The 18,364-nt window shown below is 39.0% G+C and overlaps 1 protein-coding gene across 2 annotated transcripts; it reads right to left on the bottom strand.

Annotated features, from left to right (window-relative positions):
* Positions 1-250: 250 nt before the first annotated feature.
* Positions 251-6,867, bottom strand: fip1l1b (FIP1 like 1b). 2 transcript variants are annotated; one of them, XM_083909169.1, is made up of 16 exons: positions 6,588-6,867; positions 6,301-6,355; positions 6,144-6,219; positions 5,589-5,701; positions 5,374-5,438; positions 5,157-5,264; positions 4,901-5,052; positions 4,681-4,799; positions 4,357-4,413; positions 3,783-3,879; positions 3,535-3,691; positions 3,355-3,436; positions 2,775-2,830; positions 2,464-2,653; positions 2,240-2,377; positions 251-863 (listed from the first exon to the last, which is right to left on the bottom strand). In XM_083909169.1, exons 1-16 carry the CDS (start codon positions 6,664-6,666, stop codon positions 719-721), a joined length of 1,689 nt encoding a protein of 562 aa, XP_083765295.1. In that variant the 5' UTR covers positions 6,667-6,867; the 3' UTR covers positions 251-718. The 2 variants fall into 2 exon arrangements, with proteins under 2 accessions (XP_083765295.1, XP_083765296.1); XM_083909170.1 differs by having other exon boundaries at positions 251-860.
* Positions 6,868-18,364: the final 11,497 nt, after the last annotated feature.

Raw genomic sequence — 18,364 nt, 5'->3', positions numbered from 1 at the left:
TGCTAAACTGAACAATTGTAGTAAAATGGATGAAATCTCCAAAGCTACTGAGTGAATTTGATGATACATTATAATACAAATCCAGCCTAGTGAAGTCTTCCTGTTTGCACTATTATCAAATTAAATATTAATCTGGACTTCCCCCTCTTCTTTCTCCAGTTCAAAACATTGACATCACACTAACCCAACAACAAAAAAAGCGACAGAGAGACCATTTTATCAAAAAAGTTTTTTGTGTGTGTGTTTTTTTTTTTAATTGAACTTAAACTGACAGCTCTCTACAGGTGTCTTCATACAGGAAACAATCAAAAGGATCAACCAATGACATAATGGGGAGGGCGGGGGGGAGATAAGAGGAAAATTCATTCTGCAGATCACTCTCCACTGTAGAGTGAAACCCTGCGAGCAAGAGGCAACTGTTGCAGCAGCGCTGAGAGACGTGGGCGTGATCCAGGATCTGTGACGATAAGACGGACGAAACAGAGACAGACGTCTGTCTGAAGTGATGGTGAGGACCAACGACAGCGAGGAGGACGATGAATGGAGACTGATGGGAGAGAGTAGTGGCAGGAAAACACTCTGCAACTTCCTGGTTTTGGTGGTCGGCGCTCGTTGCTCTTTTCTTCTTCTTCTTCTTCTATCTCATCTCGGTTGGAGAACGCAGGGACACAAAGACAAAGAAATAGAGAGGGGGACAGACGTAGGGAGGTAGCAAACGTTACTCCATGGCCTCCTGGTTCTCTTGGTCTGCACTGATCTCCTCGCCGGCCTCTTTCCCCTCCTTGCTCCTCTTGCTCTTCTTGTGTTTGTGCCTCCGGTGGCTGTCTCCCTCCTCGCTGTCGTGTCTCCTCCTGCTGCTGCTGCTGATGGAAGGAGAGGGACAGGAAAGGGGGGAAAAGAGGGGACAGGGGGGGGAGATACGAGGGGTGAGCGGAGAGAGAGACGAGTGGATCCATGAGGTGAAATAACAATAATAAGGGTGCAATAATGGCTTTTCATGCACAGCTGTTCACCGTGCAGAAAGTAGCTGTAGCAACTTTTAAGATCAAACTAAATTACTCGTCAACTATTTTGATAATCGATTAATCGTTTTGAAGTTTTTTTCATGATTAAAACAAGATTTCTGATTGTTTTAGCTTCTTAAATGTGAACATTTTCTTTGTTTCTTTGCTCCACATAACAAAGAAATCATTAAAACTGAATCATTTTGGTTTAGGGACAAAAACAAGACATCGGAGAACACCGTCATTTCCAGGTTTGACAAACACTGATCAACGTATTTAACATTTTCTGACATTTCCTGGACCAAACCATTAATTGAGAGAATAATCAGTCGTAATAGTCGTTAGTTGCAGCTCTATTATTAATAACTTGCTGCCCTGTCAGAGAGCCGTTAGCTCAAACCACGTCTCCACTCGTCACCATTCTCAACCGCATCATTTTATTCTGCTCGGCTTTGATTGTTTTATGAGGTTTTCTCACTTCGGTCATGATGTTGTGTGACTTTTCTCTCTATCGCCGACAGACACACACTTATTTTTTCAATTCATGACACTAAAGCATCTGAAAACAGGGTCTCTGCAGGTTTCAACAAGTCAAATTTAAGGCTTTTTAAGACTTTTTTTAAAGACCATAATGAATACAATTTAAGACCCGTTTCAAATCCATACCGGCAAAAAAAAGTACAAAAGACTCGAAGGAAAACTGAGGCCAATAGTTGAACTTGCAATTCGGCTTAGCTGTGGGCTTTCGTTAAGTTTTCTTTGCCGCTAAGCTAACCTGTAACGCACCGCGGCGCGCGCACAGCACACTAGCTAGTGGTGCTCGAGAAATTCTCACCGGGCAGCACAGGTGGCCTACTTTAGTTCCGTGTTAAAAAATAGAAACATTTCAAAGCGAGACTGAAGTTTATGCACGTTTTGAATAAAAGTAACTTTGATAGATTTTTAAGACCTTTTGAAATTGTATTTAAGACCTTTTATGAGATTTTAAGACTTTTTAAGGCCTTAAATTCAAATTATTGTATTTAAGACCCCGCGGATACCCTGTGAAAAGCAGTGTGTGTATGGCTGCATATGTTCAGATCTAAAGATCAATCTAAAAGGTTTCCAAGACTCAAGATCAGCTCTTACAAATAAATATATATATTTTTTCTATCCCACCCCGAGTCGTTGTGGGCTTTTTTATGCAGATAAGTCAAGTTTATCGTGTGCCGATGAACCGCAAACGTCTCGTTTACCTGCGAGAGGACTTGTGGCGTCCTTCCTCTTTTTCTCGGTGCCGCCTCTCTCTGTGTCGTTCCTCTTTCTCTCGACTCAACCGCTCGCGGTGGCGCTCGCGCTCCTGGTACTCGCGGAAACGATACCGCTCGTCGTCGCTGTGGGAAAAAAAACAGAAGAAAAAGTTAGATAGAAACCAACCCATTCTATGCTTACGTACCACAGAAATATCACTGTGTCTCACCTAGTGTAGCCCATAGCTGAAGGACTGTGCTCTCGTTCCCTCTCCCGCTCGTGAGTCCTCTCCCTGGGCCGTTCCCTCTCCTTGTCCCTCTTGTCATCTCGACGGGAATAATAATCCCAGGGTTTGGCGTTGTCCATTATTGGGGGCCATGGAGGAGGCACACCTCCAGCCATGGGTGGAGGATACGCACCTGAGGAGGAGCAAAGAAGAGACTTGGCTGTCATTATGATATGATACGTGTATTTATACACTAAATACAGGTATTTGAAAAACAAAAAGTACAGAATAAATGTTAAATTAAAGCTTTTCACCTTGAGGGAAGGGATACGGAGGAACAGAGCGTCCGTCATAACCTCCAGGGTGACCACTGTGGACACAGGGAGAAGATGACACTGGTAAGTGAATGAATGCGTGTTTACACATACACTACCGTTCAAAAGTTTGGGCTCACTTATAAATGTCCTTATTTTTTGAAGGAAAAGCACCTTTTTTCAATGAATATAACATTAAATGAATCAGAAATACACTCTATACGTTGTTAATGTGTCTGGTTTTTAATGTACATAGGTGTATAGAGGCTGATTTTCAGTGTTCTAATGGTACGTTGTGTTTGCTAATGGCGTTAGAAGGCTATTGGATGATGAGAAAACCCTTGTGCAATGATGTTAGCACAGCTGAAAACAGTTGTGCTGGTTCTTTATTTAGAATAAAATCCTTATTTCTAATCTTGTCAATGTCTTGACTATATTTTCTCTTCATTTTGCAACTCTTTTGATGAATAAAAGTGCGACTTTTAATGGAAAACACCACAAAATAAATGTATAGGTGAACCCAAACGTTTTAACGGTAGCATATCTTTTAAAACATAACTCTTTTTAATCTTATGGTTACCTGTCCAATGTGGGGATAATGGAAGGAGGGGGCCCACTTGTCGGAGGAGGAAACCCAGGAGGAGGTACAGTCATGGGCAGCCCTACAAAAGTGAAAGAAGAGGAATAGTTTGTTTCAATGAAAGTGGATTGTGTGTATACAAATACAACAGCGGAGCAGCTGAGATAGACGACAACTCACTGGGCGGGGGGATGAGTGGAGGCGCCGTGCTGACATTTGGTGGTGGAGGCAGAAACGGAGGCGGAGGTATGTTTGGAGGAAGTGGTCCAGGAGGGAAGAAGTTGGGAATCTTAGCTGCAGTCGGCTCAGCGTCCGACGTAGAGTGTTCGGAAATCACCTGCACAACAAAAGTGACGTATAAGTTGGTACCGTATATATCACATGTATATGTATATATATATATCACACTGTTGCTTCTTTATTTATACCTGGATATTGTTGCCCTCCAGGTTGTGTCTGCGTCGCCCTTCCACCCTGCTGATCGTGGCCGTCTGTCCGCCGATCACATCGATCGTACCGCTCTTCCTGGTAATTAAAATAACACACACACACCAATTGAATATGAGCAATGAAATGTACATTAGATTACTAAATTGAACTATTTTGATAATCAATAATCGGTTTGAAGCTTTACTCAGATTTCTGATTGTTTTAGCTTCTAAAATGCAAATATTTTCTTGGTTTCTTTGCTCCACATAACAAAGAAATCATTAAAACTGAATCATTTTGGTTTGTGGACAAAACAAGACAATCAAGAACATCATCATTTCCAGCTTTGACAAACACTGATCAACGGTTTTTAACATTTTATGAACCAAACGATTAATCGATTGATCGAGAAAAAACGAAACGAAAATAATCGTTAGTTGCAGCTCTAAGCACAAACATCAATCACTAACAAAGGTAGAAACATAGGTGAAAAATCAGAGCACATAATTCACCTCTCATTTTAACATCTACCCATTTCCCCCATCAGGCTCATTTAAGGCCCTGCCCACTTACATATAATAGGACATGTCCTGAACAGGTGGGCCAATCCACTGAGGGGGGGAGATCCTACTGTTTTGAAACAAAGGACAGGGGTAAATGACAGTGACAGAAACACATAGCCCAAGGGACGCTGGCAAACCTCGAAGTGACCTGGTGTGTTTTTATGAGTCCGTGTGTGTTGAATTTAACATGAGACTAATAAAATCCCTTCTGAAGCAACTACATGTCGTGCTTATCTTCATCCAACCGTCCACTGTCTTCACATTCTATACTGTACATCTCTGTGTGTCTTTTTCCGTATAAAATTGCAGATAAAAGCAAACTATAAACAAATACCTGGTGACCTGACAGATGGCAGACTTGTACATGTTCACGGGAGATGTGAAATCCGGCTTCGAGGTATGAACGGGCAGAATGGAAATGTCTTTCTCGTTGCTCATTCGGCCTTGCTGAATCTGAGAAAGGGGCAAAATTAACATTAACTGATCTCCAAATCTCTGATGAGAGCGCTGGTAAAAAAAAATGTGGTGAGAGTTGAGGTACGAAAAGAACGAACATGAGAGGAGGAGTCCCTCACGGTGATCTTGCTTGTCACAGAACTGACTGTGGAAACCTCCAGACCCATACGTAGCCTCTTCTGTTTCTCACAGTAGGCTTTCCACGTGTCTTCGTTGAAGCCGTAGTTAAAATAGTCCGACAGATCGGCTCCTACACACAAAAAAAACACGACGAAAGACACAGCATTGTTGTTCTCAATGTCACCAATCATCATACAAAAATGACACCAATTTACATTACATTACATTACAGACCTGGCTTCCTCCAGGGTTTCTCCTCAAAGGTCTCCATGTCCACCTCAGCCACTGGAACCCCATTAATGTTTCCGGGAGCTTCAAGATCCACTCCCTTCATTTTTGAGGCTACGAATACAAAGAAAAGCATTGCTAGGCATGGAAATCGCATATTTACTGTCAGAGTAATAAAGAGTTAAAATCATCAGGAGAATAAGTCTTCATTTCAATATGTTACCTTGTCCGTAAGGTCTGGAGCCAATTGTCTTTATGTTGAGATTTACAGGAGGAGCTCCGTAAGTTCTGGAGGAAAACGATTTTGCAATCAATCATAATCACGGCACATTCAAAACACTTTAATAAGGTTACAAGGTATGTATATATTCAGTATAAACCAAGGTCCAGTATTGCATTGCAAATAACGCAACTGAATCTGCTATGAATTACACCTACGTGTACTGAGGCGCTCCAGTTTTGATGTCGCCGATCGTGACTCGGACGTCGTCGTCGTCATCGTCGCTGTCACTGTCGCTGTCCACGTCTTCACATGCCGCTTCCCCTGTGGCCTGAGATCACACAAAACTAGCAGGTAAATATGTGTTTATTTACTTAAAGGTGCCATATGTAAGAATGTGGCCAAAAACGGTTACTACATTCAAATTCAAAATACAGAGGTCTTTTAGGTTTCGTTTTCTGACGTAACTGGCGACCCGTGGTTGCTCGGCAGCTGAGACTCTACTAACTGACTGCAATGATTGGTAGACGGCGGTAGGTGGCGCCACATGACGCCAAAACATGATTTCAAAACATAAACATGATTTGCAGTCTGCAAAATAATTTTTTTAATGCAAATATTTTGGCCGTACTGTTGTTGTTGGTGAGTTCGGTTTGTTATATGAACATTATTCCTGAGTCTCTGTGACATATTAGGAGGATTTTAAGGCCAGTTGCTTTAGATTTATTACATAATGCACCTTTAACATAACAGTATGCATGTAAGATACCGACCTCGGAGGCAACTCCATTCCCTGTTGCATGTGGAGCAGGAGCAGCAGCATCCTCTGCGGAATCGGCTGCAGGTGCACTGTGGATAACAAAGTATAAGATATTGAGGAGATGATGATGACACACATAGTCAACTTTAGCATGAACGGATGTGATTTACCTGACTGCAGCGTTCAGTTTAGCTTCTTCATCCTCGTCTTTGCTCTCAGACTCATCTGAAACAAAAACAAAGCAACCGCTTTACCTTTATTTCGCCCACATTTACAAAAACAGATATTATAAAACAAACTAAAAGCTGCACAAGGGGCTGCTAGCTGTTATGCTAGCTCCCAAGCTAACTCTCTAGTGTTGGTTAGCAAGGCGCCGCTAACGCAACTGAAACAGTGATTTAACTCTCTGAAAATTAGTATAATGTTTTTATTTTTATTTAAAGACGTTTCTCTTTACCTCCATACAACCATTCCTCCTCCTCGTCTCCAGCGCTGGCGTCAGTGGTGGCTGTTTTGTCCGCTTCCTCCGCAGACATGTTCGGCTAATACAGGCAACGAGCCGTTCACCGGCTGCGGCTTCGACGAGAACACGGTGAAAGCAAAGTTCCTGCGTTTAAACGTAAACGCACAACTTCCGCCCGTCTGCAACGACGAAAACGTAAATACACGCAGAAATATGGTAACTTTAAGGATTTAGCGCCAGACCATGGATGTATTGCTGCTCCAGTCGCTCCGTGTCAGCGTGCACCCGGAAGAGATTGTCAGCGTCCCGCTAAGGTCGTCAAGGTGAGGTGCGACGGCCACAGCGCCCCCTGGAGGAGAACGCGCATCACTACTCTAAGAGCAAATCTGAGGAGAATATAATGTTCATACTGACGTTTTATGTTAGGGAGGACCAGACCTGACATAACAATAAAGAAATAAATACAGGAATAAATGCATAAATAAATAAATACAGGAATAGACAAATACATAAATAAATACATGAGTAAATAAATAAATACACGAGTAAATAAATAAATACCTAAATAAATGCATAAATAAATAAATAAATGCTTTACATGTATTTCTACATTTCTGTATTTATTCATTTATGTATTTATGTACTTATTTATTTATTGATATGTCAGGTCTCGTCTTCCATATTATGTGGCATCATATGCCATATATTATACTATATTATACTATATGCATATATTATTTAGATTATAAATTAGCCAAATATTTTTCGGCTTTTGGTGAAAAAGAACCAAAACATATTTGTGATTTGCTTAAATGGCCTGAAATTAATAAACAACAACAACCACCACCAATACATGAATATGATGGAATATATAGTTTCATAAATTGTTTTAATAGTATACATGAAGTTATTTTAGTTAGTTAGAAGTTATTTTTTTACCAAAGATGAAAATATTTAGTGTTTGTGTAATAATTAATAATATAATATACTTTATTATTATTTATTATTAAAAAAAAGTTTTATATATTAATATTTTTTGTCTTTCAGGAATGTATATGCTTTTTCAAATGCTTGTTTATGATCCATTAATTTCCAAGTGCATGTTTTATGACTTTTTTTTTCCATACAATAAAGTTTATTGCTTGAAATCAATAGCTTCAGAAAGCCTTAATAACAAAAAACTACTGTTGTAAAGTGGAATAGCAACAACTGGAGTACATGTGACCCACACAACAGCATAGACATGGCATCTATATACATGTCATTTATATATATATATAATTAATATACTGTCTCATCCACTCTGTTCCTGTGCAAAAGTGGAGTATCTTGGTTGTCAATATATTTTGATGCATGCATAAAGCTCAAAACGGAAAGGGCAGGAAAATACAAATACGGAGATAAATCCCTCTATTATGTCGCTGGCAGACATTTGGGATTGATGCAGGCATCGAGGAAAAGGGAGATATTAGAGGGTCTTTAGCACAGAGAGAAGCTGCTTTGTAGAGCTGAACTATGCATGGATTTGTTTTTAAATCAAAATCCCAATACTTCATTAATTAATGATGTAAAATAATCATATATAAGTGCAGGAACACTGCAACATTTGTTTTTGCACAGAACAGGAAACACAGACTGTGGATTAAGCGACAACACGGCCAGACGAGGCGCGCTCCACTTGTCTGTAATGTGATGTTTGTGTGTAGAGTTAAGTCTGGTGCAGTTCAGCAGCGATATAACAACGTTTGCGGCCGAGGGAGTGAACGTATAAAGTTACTTGAGTAAATGTGACACAGTCACCATCAGTATAATGTGAGTGTGTGGTTCCAGTTTTTGCACGTGAAGTTGTCAGTTAATGCAAAGAGGATTGTTAATGCACTTATGGCCTTTGACCAGTTAAGTGGGGGCCACTTAACTGCGTTTGTCAGTAAATCTGTGGATTCTCTCACTCTCTCTCACTCTCTCTCTGTGACCAATTATCACTTTCTTCTATCACTGCGGAGTGAAGCACGGACACACGTATAATCCAGTAACTTCAATCGGTAAAATATAGTTACACACCTGACGAGAGAGAGAGAGTGAAAAGAGAAGGGAGAGGTGAGTAATATTATACTTTTTGACCGCTGTGAGCACTGGGTTCACATCACAAATATCACATTATATGTGTGAGTGTGGTTCACGCACACAAATAAACACACATGCACACAGTGGTTCACACAGAGAGAGAGAGAGAGAGAGAGAGAGAGAGAGAGAGAGGGATGCTAATGGTGTCTCAGTTAAACTGATCAGTGAAATTACATTTATTCCAAACACTCCATCTTCCCCCATCTCTCTTTTCCATCTAATCACCTTCCCTTTTATCCTCCAGTTCTTTTAGTTCATTTCATGCATTTATTTATTCTTTTATTCATGCAATTATTTATTTATATATACTGATGTCAGGTTTAGGCCTCCATAATGTACGGGCTTTTCTTTAAAATAGAATCTATCTTTGTTGTTGTGTATGCGACAAATAAAAGTGAAAAAATGTGACGGAATTAAATAAAAAATGCAAATAGTACGATATAATAAAACGTTAAAAACCCACTGGCCCTGCAGTCCATGTTCCAAAATAATAACACTACAATAACAAATGAGGTCGTGTTCGTCGCATTATTAAATGTATTAAAGTAAACGTTTAATTATAGTGTTTTCATTACATCGTCTACGTGATTCTATATGATTTCTGCCTGTTTTTGTGATTTACAGATTCATTTTTGCATGTTTTTTTGTGAACTTCATAACATTATTCATGCATTTATTTATTTATTTATTTAATTATTTATTTATACTTATGTCAGGTTTAGTCCTCCATAATTTATTCATCTTTAAAAATAATCTATCTTTGTTGTTGTGTATGTGACAAATAAAAGTGTAAAAATGTGACGGAATTCAATAAAAATAGTATAAATAGTATGATATAATAAAACATTAAAAACCCACTTGGCCCTGCTGTCCATGTTCTGTGGTGCTATACTTTCCAATATTTTTAAAATAATAATACTACAATAACAAATAAGGTCATATTCGTCACATTATTAAATGTATTAAATTAAATATTGAATTATAGTGTTTTCATTACATTGTCTTCATGATTCTACTTGATTTCTGCCTGTTTTTGTGATTTTCAGACTCATTTTGCATGTTTTTGTGTGAACTTCATATCAAAATAAACTCTTTCTACTACTTTTAATCTGCAATATCACGATGGATTATCAAGATTAGATCATTTTAATTGCAAATTTATTTTTACCCGATGTTTTTCACTCGACTCTCCCTCCCGAAGCAGACTAGAAGTTCACCAGACTTGATGCGTCTGTCTTAAAAGAACAGATCCAGCTGGACTTATTTCTCATTTATTTATTTATTTATATTCCCTTGTCTCTTCTTGGCCCCTCCCTCCATCCCAGCGTCTCTCCTCACGCTGGATTAGGGCACAGTTTACAGCCTCGTCGATGCTAATCTGGTTTCATCCAGAAAGAGAGGGGCGATCATTGGGGCGATCAGTAATTATACGCCACACTGATATTAGCTTACCTCACACGGCGTCAGTGCGTTGGCACGTTTTCAATCTCACATCATCTCCTCTTTGGATCAAACATATGCTCATCTCAACCGTGCGATGCCGGATTAACGCGGCGCTCCATTGTTTTGCAAAGACAAAGGTCCGTCTGTTATTGACGTGTCGCTGAAGCCTCACATATACACTTTATTTATGGGGGAACTGGGGCAAAGGTTGTTGGACAAACTGAAATATTGTTTTCCCTTAATGACATTTTTGCACTGGAAATTCAACTTGTTTGGAACACAAAGTTCTCCACATAAAAACTTCAGGGATTATTGAATCATTCAGATGTTTGCACACAGCTCCAGAGAGATTACATTTAGATTTATAAACTTGTCACATGTGCTACCGTTCAAAAGTTTGGGCTCACTTACAAATGTCCTTATTTTTGAAGGAAAAGCACCTTTTTTCAGTGAATATAACATTAAATGAATCAGAAATGCACTCTATACATTGTTAATATGGTAATAAAATATGTACATAGGTGTATAGAGGCCCATTTCTAGTGTTCTAATGGTACATTGTGTTTGCTGATGCTAATCGCTAACGGTAATTGTTTGCTAATAAGCTGAAAACACAAGGGCAAAATAATTATTTGGAATACAAATCATTATTTCTAATCTTGTCAATATATTTTCTATTAATTTTGCAACTCTTTTGATGAATAAAAGTGTGACTTTTAATGGAAAACACAACAAAATTGTATAGGTGAGCCCAAACTTTTGAACGCTAGTGTATATATTGATACTCTATACGTTGTTAATGTGGTAAACGACTATTCTAGCTGCAAACGTCTAGTTTTTAATGGAATATGTACATAGGTGTAGAGAGGCCCATTTCCAGTGTTCTAATGGTACATTGTGTTTGCTAATGCTAATCGCTAATGCTAATTGTTTGCTAATAAGCTGAAAACAGTTTTGCTGGTTCTTTGGCGAAAGGGAAAATTTATTATTTGCATTATTTTGAATCTTATCAATGTCCAGACTATATTTTCTATTCATTTTGCAACTCTTTTGATGAATAAAAGTCTGACTTTTAATGGAAAACAACACACAAAATGGTACACTCTTAGAAATAAGGGTTCCAAAAGGGTTCTTCTACAAGGGCTGAGGTTCTACCTGGAACCATTTGCTTCTGAAAAACCCTTTTCACGAAGAACGGGTTTTTCAAGGGTTCTTGGTAACACTAATGGTTCCAGTAAGAACCATTTTGATCCAGAGAACCCTTTAAAACCCCTTTCCTGAAGAAAGGGTTTTAAAAGGATACTTGGTGGAACCCTCCAAACAGGGTTCCAGGTGGAACCTTTACATAAAGGTTCTACCTGGAGCCAAAAGGGTTCTCCTATGAGGACAAGCTGAAGAACCTTATATGGTTCTACTTAGCACTTTTATTTCTAAGAGTGTATTTAGTCATACACTCTAAGAAATAAGGGTTCTAAAAGGGTTCTTCTACAAGGGCTGAGGTTCTACCTGGAACCATTTGCTTCTGAAAAACCCTTTTCCAGAAGAAATGATTTTTCAAGGGTTCTTGGTAACACTAATGGTTCCAGTAAGAACCATTTTGGTCCAGAGAACCCTTTAAAACCCCTTTCCTGAATAAAGGGTTCCAGGTGGAACCTTTATAAAAAAGGTTCTACCTGGAGCCAAAAAGGGTTCTCCTATGAGGACAAGCTGAAGAACCTTATATGGCTCTACTTAGCACTTTTATTTCTAAGAGTGTATTTAGTCATACACTCTAAGAAATAAGGGTTCCAAAAGGGTTCTTCTACAAGGGCTGAGGTTCTACCTGGAACCATTTGCTTCTGAAAAACCCTTTTCCAGAAGAAAGGATTTTTCAAGGGTTCTTGGTAACACTAATGGTTCCAGTAAGAACCATTTTGGTCCAGAGAACCCTTTAAAACCCCTTTCCTGAATAAAGGGTTCCAGGTGGAACCTTTATAAAAAAGGTTCTACCTGGAGCCAAAAAGGGTTCTCCTATGAGGACAAGCTGAAGAACCTTATATGGCTCTACTTAGCACTTTTATTTCTAAGAGTGTATTTAGTCATACACTCTTAGAAATAAGGGTTCCAAAAGGGTTCTTCTACTAGGGCTGAGGTTCTACCTGGAACCATTTGGAAAAATGGGTTCTTGGTAACACTAATGGTTCCAGTAATAACCATTTTGATCCAGAGAACCCTTTAAAACCCCTTTCCTGAATAAAGGGTTTTAAAAGGGTTCTTGGTTGGAACCCTCGTAACGTACCATAAAGATGAGAAAAGTGGAGGGAATCGTGTTGTATTTCATTTGTTTCATCTGAATAATAATAACTCACTTTTCATGGAATGAAAACACACACATGGGCTTTTGGGACGCTGTATTTTACACTCAGAGCAGTTGCTTAGCGACCACAGTTGAGAATGCAGAAAGTTACTTTTGATCCCTGAAAACAAAACCTCTATGTGTGTGTTTGCACCTTTTTGAACAGATTATAACAGAAAATCAAAGAGACGTGAGACACAAGACACAAGACACCAGGAGGCAGAAGAGCAAACGCTCACAACAGAGACAGTGGGTTCAGTCAAAGTAAATGACATCAAAGTAAACACTTTTGTGCTTTTGTGTGTGTGTGTTGTGTTGTTGTTGTTGTTGTTGTTGTGTGTTTTTCCCCTGACCCTGCAGCTTTTAGTCCAGTCTCTTCAGACAGTTATAGTAAGTGATGAGTAAAAAGACCACAGCTGGACCCAGGAACAACACTTAACAACCACACACACACACACACACACACACACACACACACACACACAAACACACACACACACACACACACACACACACACACACACACACACACACACACACACACACACACACACACAGATGAGTATTGGATTGCAACGGAGGGGGAAAAAGGTACGGGGAGAAATGATGAGGCACAATATGCTTTCAGCTGTGTGTGTGTGTGTGTGTGCGTGTGTGTGTGTGGGTGTGTGTGTGTGTGTGTGTGTGTGTGTGTGTGTGTGTGTGTGTGTGTATGTCTGCTATTCCTGTGTACGTTTACACACCATCGGGCAAATAAGGCTGATGTACATGTATGAGATGAGGGTGTGAAGATAGCTACGTATGGAGATGATTGAGTTAGAATGTGTGTGTGAGTGTGTGTGTGTGTGTGTGTGTGTGTGTGTGAGAGAGAGAGAGAGAGACGGGGTGGGGGAGGGAGAGAGAGAGAGAGGAATGTTTTTCATTACGTAATCTAATCTAAGTGGCTATTTTTCTTGTATAAAACCTCCACTGCCCTCTGTGAGACCGCTGTCCTCATCTGTCTAAAAGCACTGTGAGTGAGTCATGCAGCGGGTCCGCACACACACACACACACACACACACACACACACACACACACACACACACACACACACACACACACACACACACACACACACACCGTCACAGTGACTCAGCCCAGATCTGCTACACACACTCACCTCTGTGATGAATAATGAAATAGCAAACGGCGCAGAAACGACTCGAATGACACGTAAACTCAGCGGAGAAAACAAAGGAAAGACATATGGATGATGATGATGATGATGATGATGATGATGATGATCAAAACACATACACACACACACACACACATGGAGTGTATATGAGCAGCTGGACACTGTGCTGCGGCTCAGCGGGTGAACAGGTGTTTGTGAACTTTGACGCCCTCCTTTGTCTGAACGCTGAATATTTAAAATGTGGTTGTTTTTCCCTCCAACTGGACGCTGAAAAATAACGAGCGTCATTCGTTTATTCTCGCTCACTAAAGAAAATGTTGGGCTTTTGGAGGGAAATTACTCAAAGAAGTTGATCCCAGACATGAAAAACTGTATTTTTCCCCAAAATTTTCCAAGAAAAACCGGTGACAAAAAACGACAAAATACTTATTACAGAGCTCCCACCCTCGTCTTTGCTAAACACTCTTAGAAATAAAAGTGAAAAGTAGATCCATATAAGGTTCTCATAGGAGAACCCTTTTGGAGGGTTCCACCAAGAGCCCTTTTAAAACCCTTTATTCAGGAAAGGGGCTTTAAAGGGTTCTCTGGGTCAAAATGGTTCTTACTGGAACCATTAGTGTTACCAAGAACCCTTGAAAAACACTTTCTTCAGGTAAAGGGTTTTTCACAAGCAAATGGTTCAAGGTAGAACCTCAGCCCTTGTAGAAGAACCCTTTTGGAACCCTTATTTCTAAGAGTGTATGACTAAATACACTCTTAGAAATAAAAGTGCTAAGTAGAAACATATAAGGTTCTTCAGCTTGTCCTCATAGGAGAACCCTTTTTGGCTCCAGGTAGAACCTTTTTTTTTTATAAAGGTTCCACCTGGAACCCTTTTGGAGGGTTCCACCAAGATCCCTTTTAAAACCCTTGATTCAGGAAAGGGGTTTTAAAGGGTTCTCTGGGTCAAAATGGTTCTTACTGGAACCATTAGTGTTACCAAGAACCCTTGAAAAACCCTTTCTTAGGGAAAGAAAAGGTTTTTCAGAAGCAAATGGTTCCAGGTAGAACCTCAGCCCTTGTACTTGTAGAAGGACCCTTTTGGTTCTTCGGCTTGTCCTCATAGCAGAACCCTTTTTGGCTCCAGGTAGAATCTTTTTTTTTTATAAAGGTTCCACCAAGAACCCTTTTTTCGGGAAAGGGTTTTTCAGAAGCAAATGGTTCCAGGTAGAACCTCGGCCCTTGTAGAAGAACCCTTTTGGAACCCTTATTTCTAAGAGTGTAGAGGAAGTGAAATGTTTGGTCTGTAAAATGCCATAAAATGTAAAATTTCTTTGTCATGGAGTGAAGAAAGTGGAAAATAATCACATTTAAGAAGCTGAAAAATCAGAAAGATTGGTTATAATTATTGAAAATCACTCAAAACGGTCTATATAGCACCTTTAATAGATACATAAAATACCATCAAGGTATAAAAAATGTTGTTTAACTAAGAGCCCGTTCATAAAGGAAAATCTTTAACTGCTTTTTAAACACATCAGCGTGAATCAATGATCAAAATAGTTGACGATTCATCGACTTAAAGAAGTCGTTCCCGTTCACAAAGAATACAGACGTGAAAAACAAGTATTTTTCCCCAACTTTTCCCAGAGAAATCTGTGACAGAATAGTTATTCCAGAGCTCTCCCGCCCTCGTCTTTGTCAGAGGAAGTGAAACGAAAGAGTGAGATAATGGCGATAATTGACTTTTACTGATAAAGAAAACACACATTAGCCTCATCGGGCTGAACAAATGTGCTGCAACAACAAATTAACGACGCACAAAAAATCAATAAACGGGTAAATGTTCTGCTTTTTCTGTTGGAGTTTGTTTGGCCTCAGCTTTCCTTCCATCGTGTGTGTGTGGAGAACAGAGACATGAACAGCTGCAGGGCAACCAGAGATTTAGAGATTTATCATGTGTCCCAGTGAAAATAGCACACACACACACACACACACACACAACCACAACGCTCCCAGTGTATTCGCACATTTTTGACTATAGGGCAACACACACACACACACACACAAACCATGCAAACAGCCACGTTTTAACATGAGCTAACGCTAAGTCATTAAGTAAATGAAGTGGTTTGGACCTATTAGCGACCACAATGATCTCAAACTAATCATTTACCCACGCCGTCGTCGTCATCTTTGGTTTCTTCTCGTCTTAAATGATTTGGTCGCGTCCGACAGTTCGACCTCACGACCCCTGAGGTTTTTGTTTTAGCGATTGTAACGCGCGGGAACTCAGATCTGCTGTTGATTTGAGTTTATATAAAGCTGAATTCACTTCATCTGGGGTTTTAAAGGCGCCATATGTAAGAATGTGGCCAAAAACGGTTTCTTCATTCAAATTCAAAACACCGAGGTCTTTTTAGGTTTCGTTTTCTGACGTAACTGGCAACCCGCGGTTGCTCGGCAGCTGAGACTCTACTGACTGCAATGATTGGTAAACGGCAATAGGTGGCGCCACATGACACCAAAAAATTATTTGCAGTCTGCAAAATATATTTTTTAATGCAAATATTTTGTCTGTACTGTTGTTGTTGGTGAGTTCAGTTTGTTATATGAACATTATTCCTGAGTCTCTGTGACATATTAGGAGGATTTCATGGCCAGTTGCTTTAGATTTATTACATAATGCACCTTTAATTCTCCCTTTCTATGCAATTAGATTTGTGTCAATATTTTATTAACACACTTTTTAAGACGCAAACAAAAATGAACCACAAAATACACAAATTGCAAATAAAACATGGATTTAATCATTCAAAATGATCATTTTATTTGTTTGGAAATATACTTTTTGTTTTTGTGATTCTGACCATGGGCGGGGCCTCATAGGAAGCTGCCTGCCGATTGGCTACTGAGTTTTGGAGCAACAGTTCAATGGGCGGGGCCTCATAGGAAGCCGCCTGCCGATTGGCTACTGAGTTTTGTAGCAACAGCTCAATGGGCGGGGCATTATTTTGTCGGATGTCGACGACTGGGGGAAAACTTGAGGAATGAGTTCCAGACGGACTGCAAAAATAAACTGACACAAACCTAATTCCATACTTTTCTATATAGAACTACACAGATCAGGTGAACATCTCACCCGTTCACATGGAAATAAACAATAAAAGTGTATTTATGAGGCTGTTTTCACCCCCATGTCACAAACACTGCATTGGATGACTGATAAAACTGTGGTTAAATGTGAGCAAAGTGACAGAGCTGTTAGATAATGAGAGTTCAGGGGGAAACATGAGAGGATAATAATATGAAGAGCATCATAAAGTGAACGAGCCTCTGTGGACAGTGAAGTGTGAGTCGTCTTTACAGCAGATAACACACTGATAACACACTGAATCACACATGTAGTTTCTGTTAGAGGTCGACCAATATGGGTTTAATCTCCAGTGCAATAAAAATGATATGATGTTTTGTTCTTCAGGCGATAAAATAATCTTCTAGTCTTAAATAAACATTTATTGGGCAATAATTGGTCTCTATATAATAGATATAATAATCTCAAATCACAAAACGCAAAAACACAAACACAAAACGCAAAAACACAAACACTTTGTGTTGTTTTGTGATTTGCGTTTGTGTTTTTTATTTTGCGTTTGTGTTTTTTGTTTTGTGGTTGTGTTTGTGTTTTTTGTTTTTTGTTTTGTGTTTGTGTTTTGTGATTTGCGTTTTTTAAATTTTGCGTTTGTGGTTTTGCATTTGTGTTTTGTGATTTGCGTTTGTGTTTTTTATGTTGTGTTTGTGTTTTGCGTTTTTTGTTTCACAAAACAAAAAACAAACAAACACAAAACAAAATGTTGTGTTTGTGTTTGTGTTTTTTGTTTTGTGTTTGTGTTTTTTGTTTTGTGGTTGTGTTTGTGTTTTTTGTTTTTTGTTTTGTGTTTGTGTTTTGTGATTTGCGTTTTTTAAATTTTGCGTTTGTGGTTTTGCATTTGTGTTTTGTGATTTGCGTTTGTGTTTTTTATGTTGTGTTTGTGTTTTGCGTTTTTTGTTTCACAAAACAAAAAACAAACAAACACAAAACAAAATGTTGTGTTTGTGTTTGTGTTTTTTGTTTTGTGTTTGTGTTTTTGTTTTGTGTTTTTTGTTTTGTGTTTGTGTTTTTTGTTGTGTTTTGTGATTTGCATTTGTTTTTTCAATTTTGCGTTTTTTGTTTTGCGTTTGTGTTTCTTGTTTTGCATTTGTGTTTTTACGATTCTTGCGTTTGTGTTTTTTGTTTTGCGTTTTTTGTTTTGCGTTTGTGTTTTTTGTTTTGCATTTGTGTTTTTACGATTCTTGCGTTTCTGTTTTTTGTTTTGCGTTTTTTGTTTTGCGTTTTTTCGATTTTGCGTTTGTTTTTTTTGTTTTGCGTTTTGCGCCTCAGGGCCACCGTCATTTTGCACCTTTCACACAAGGCAATACGATTAAAATACATAAAATACCAACCAGGTATATAAAAAAAACATTGTCATACCACGAAAAGTTCAGCTTTCATTCATTAACTTAAAGTAAGTCGGACTCTTCGCAGCATTTATTAGGTTTCTGTGTAAAAACAATAAACTTAAAGCATATTTAACATAAAGTTAACACCAAAGTGAGAGCAAAAACAACAACAACACCAAAAGTTACACACTGCAGCTTTAAGTCTGTGATGATTAAAACATGAGTGCGTGTTT

Source organism: Microchirus variegatus (assembly GCF_963457635.1).
Source record: "Microchirus variegatus genome assembly, chromosome: 23".
Classification (NCBI taxonomy): domain Eukaryota; kingdom Metazoa; phylum Chordata; class Actinopteri; order Pleuronectiformes; family Soleidae; genus Microchirus; species Microchirus variegatus.
Note: the sequence above shows the minus strand (reverse complement) of the source record. Positions and strands in the feature narration are given on the sequence as shown.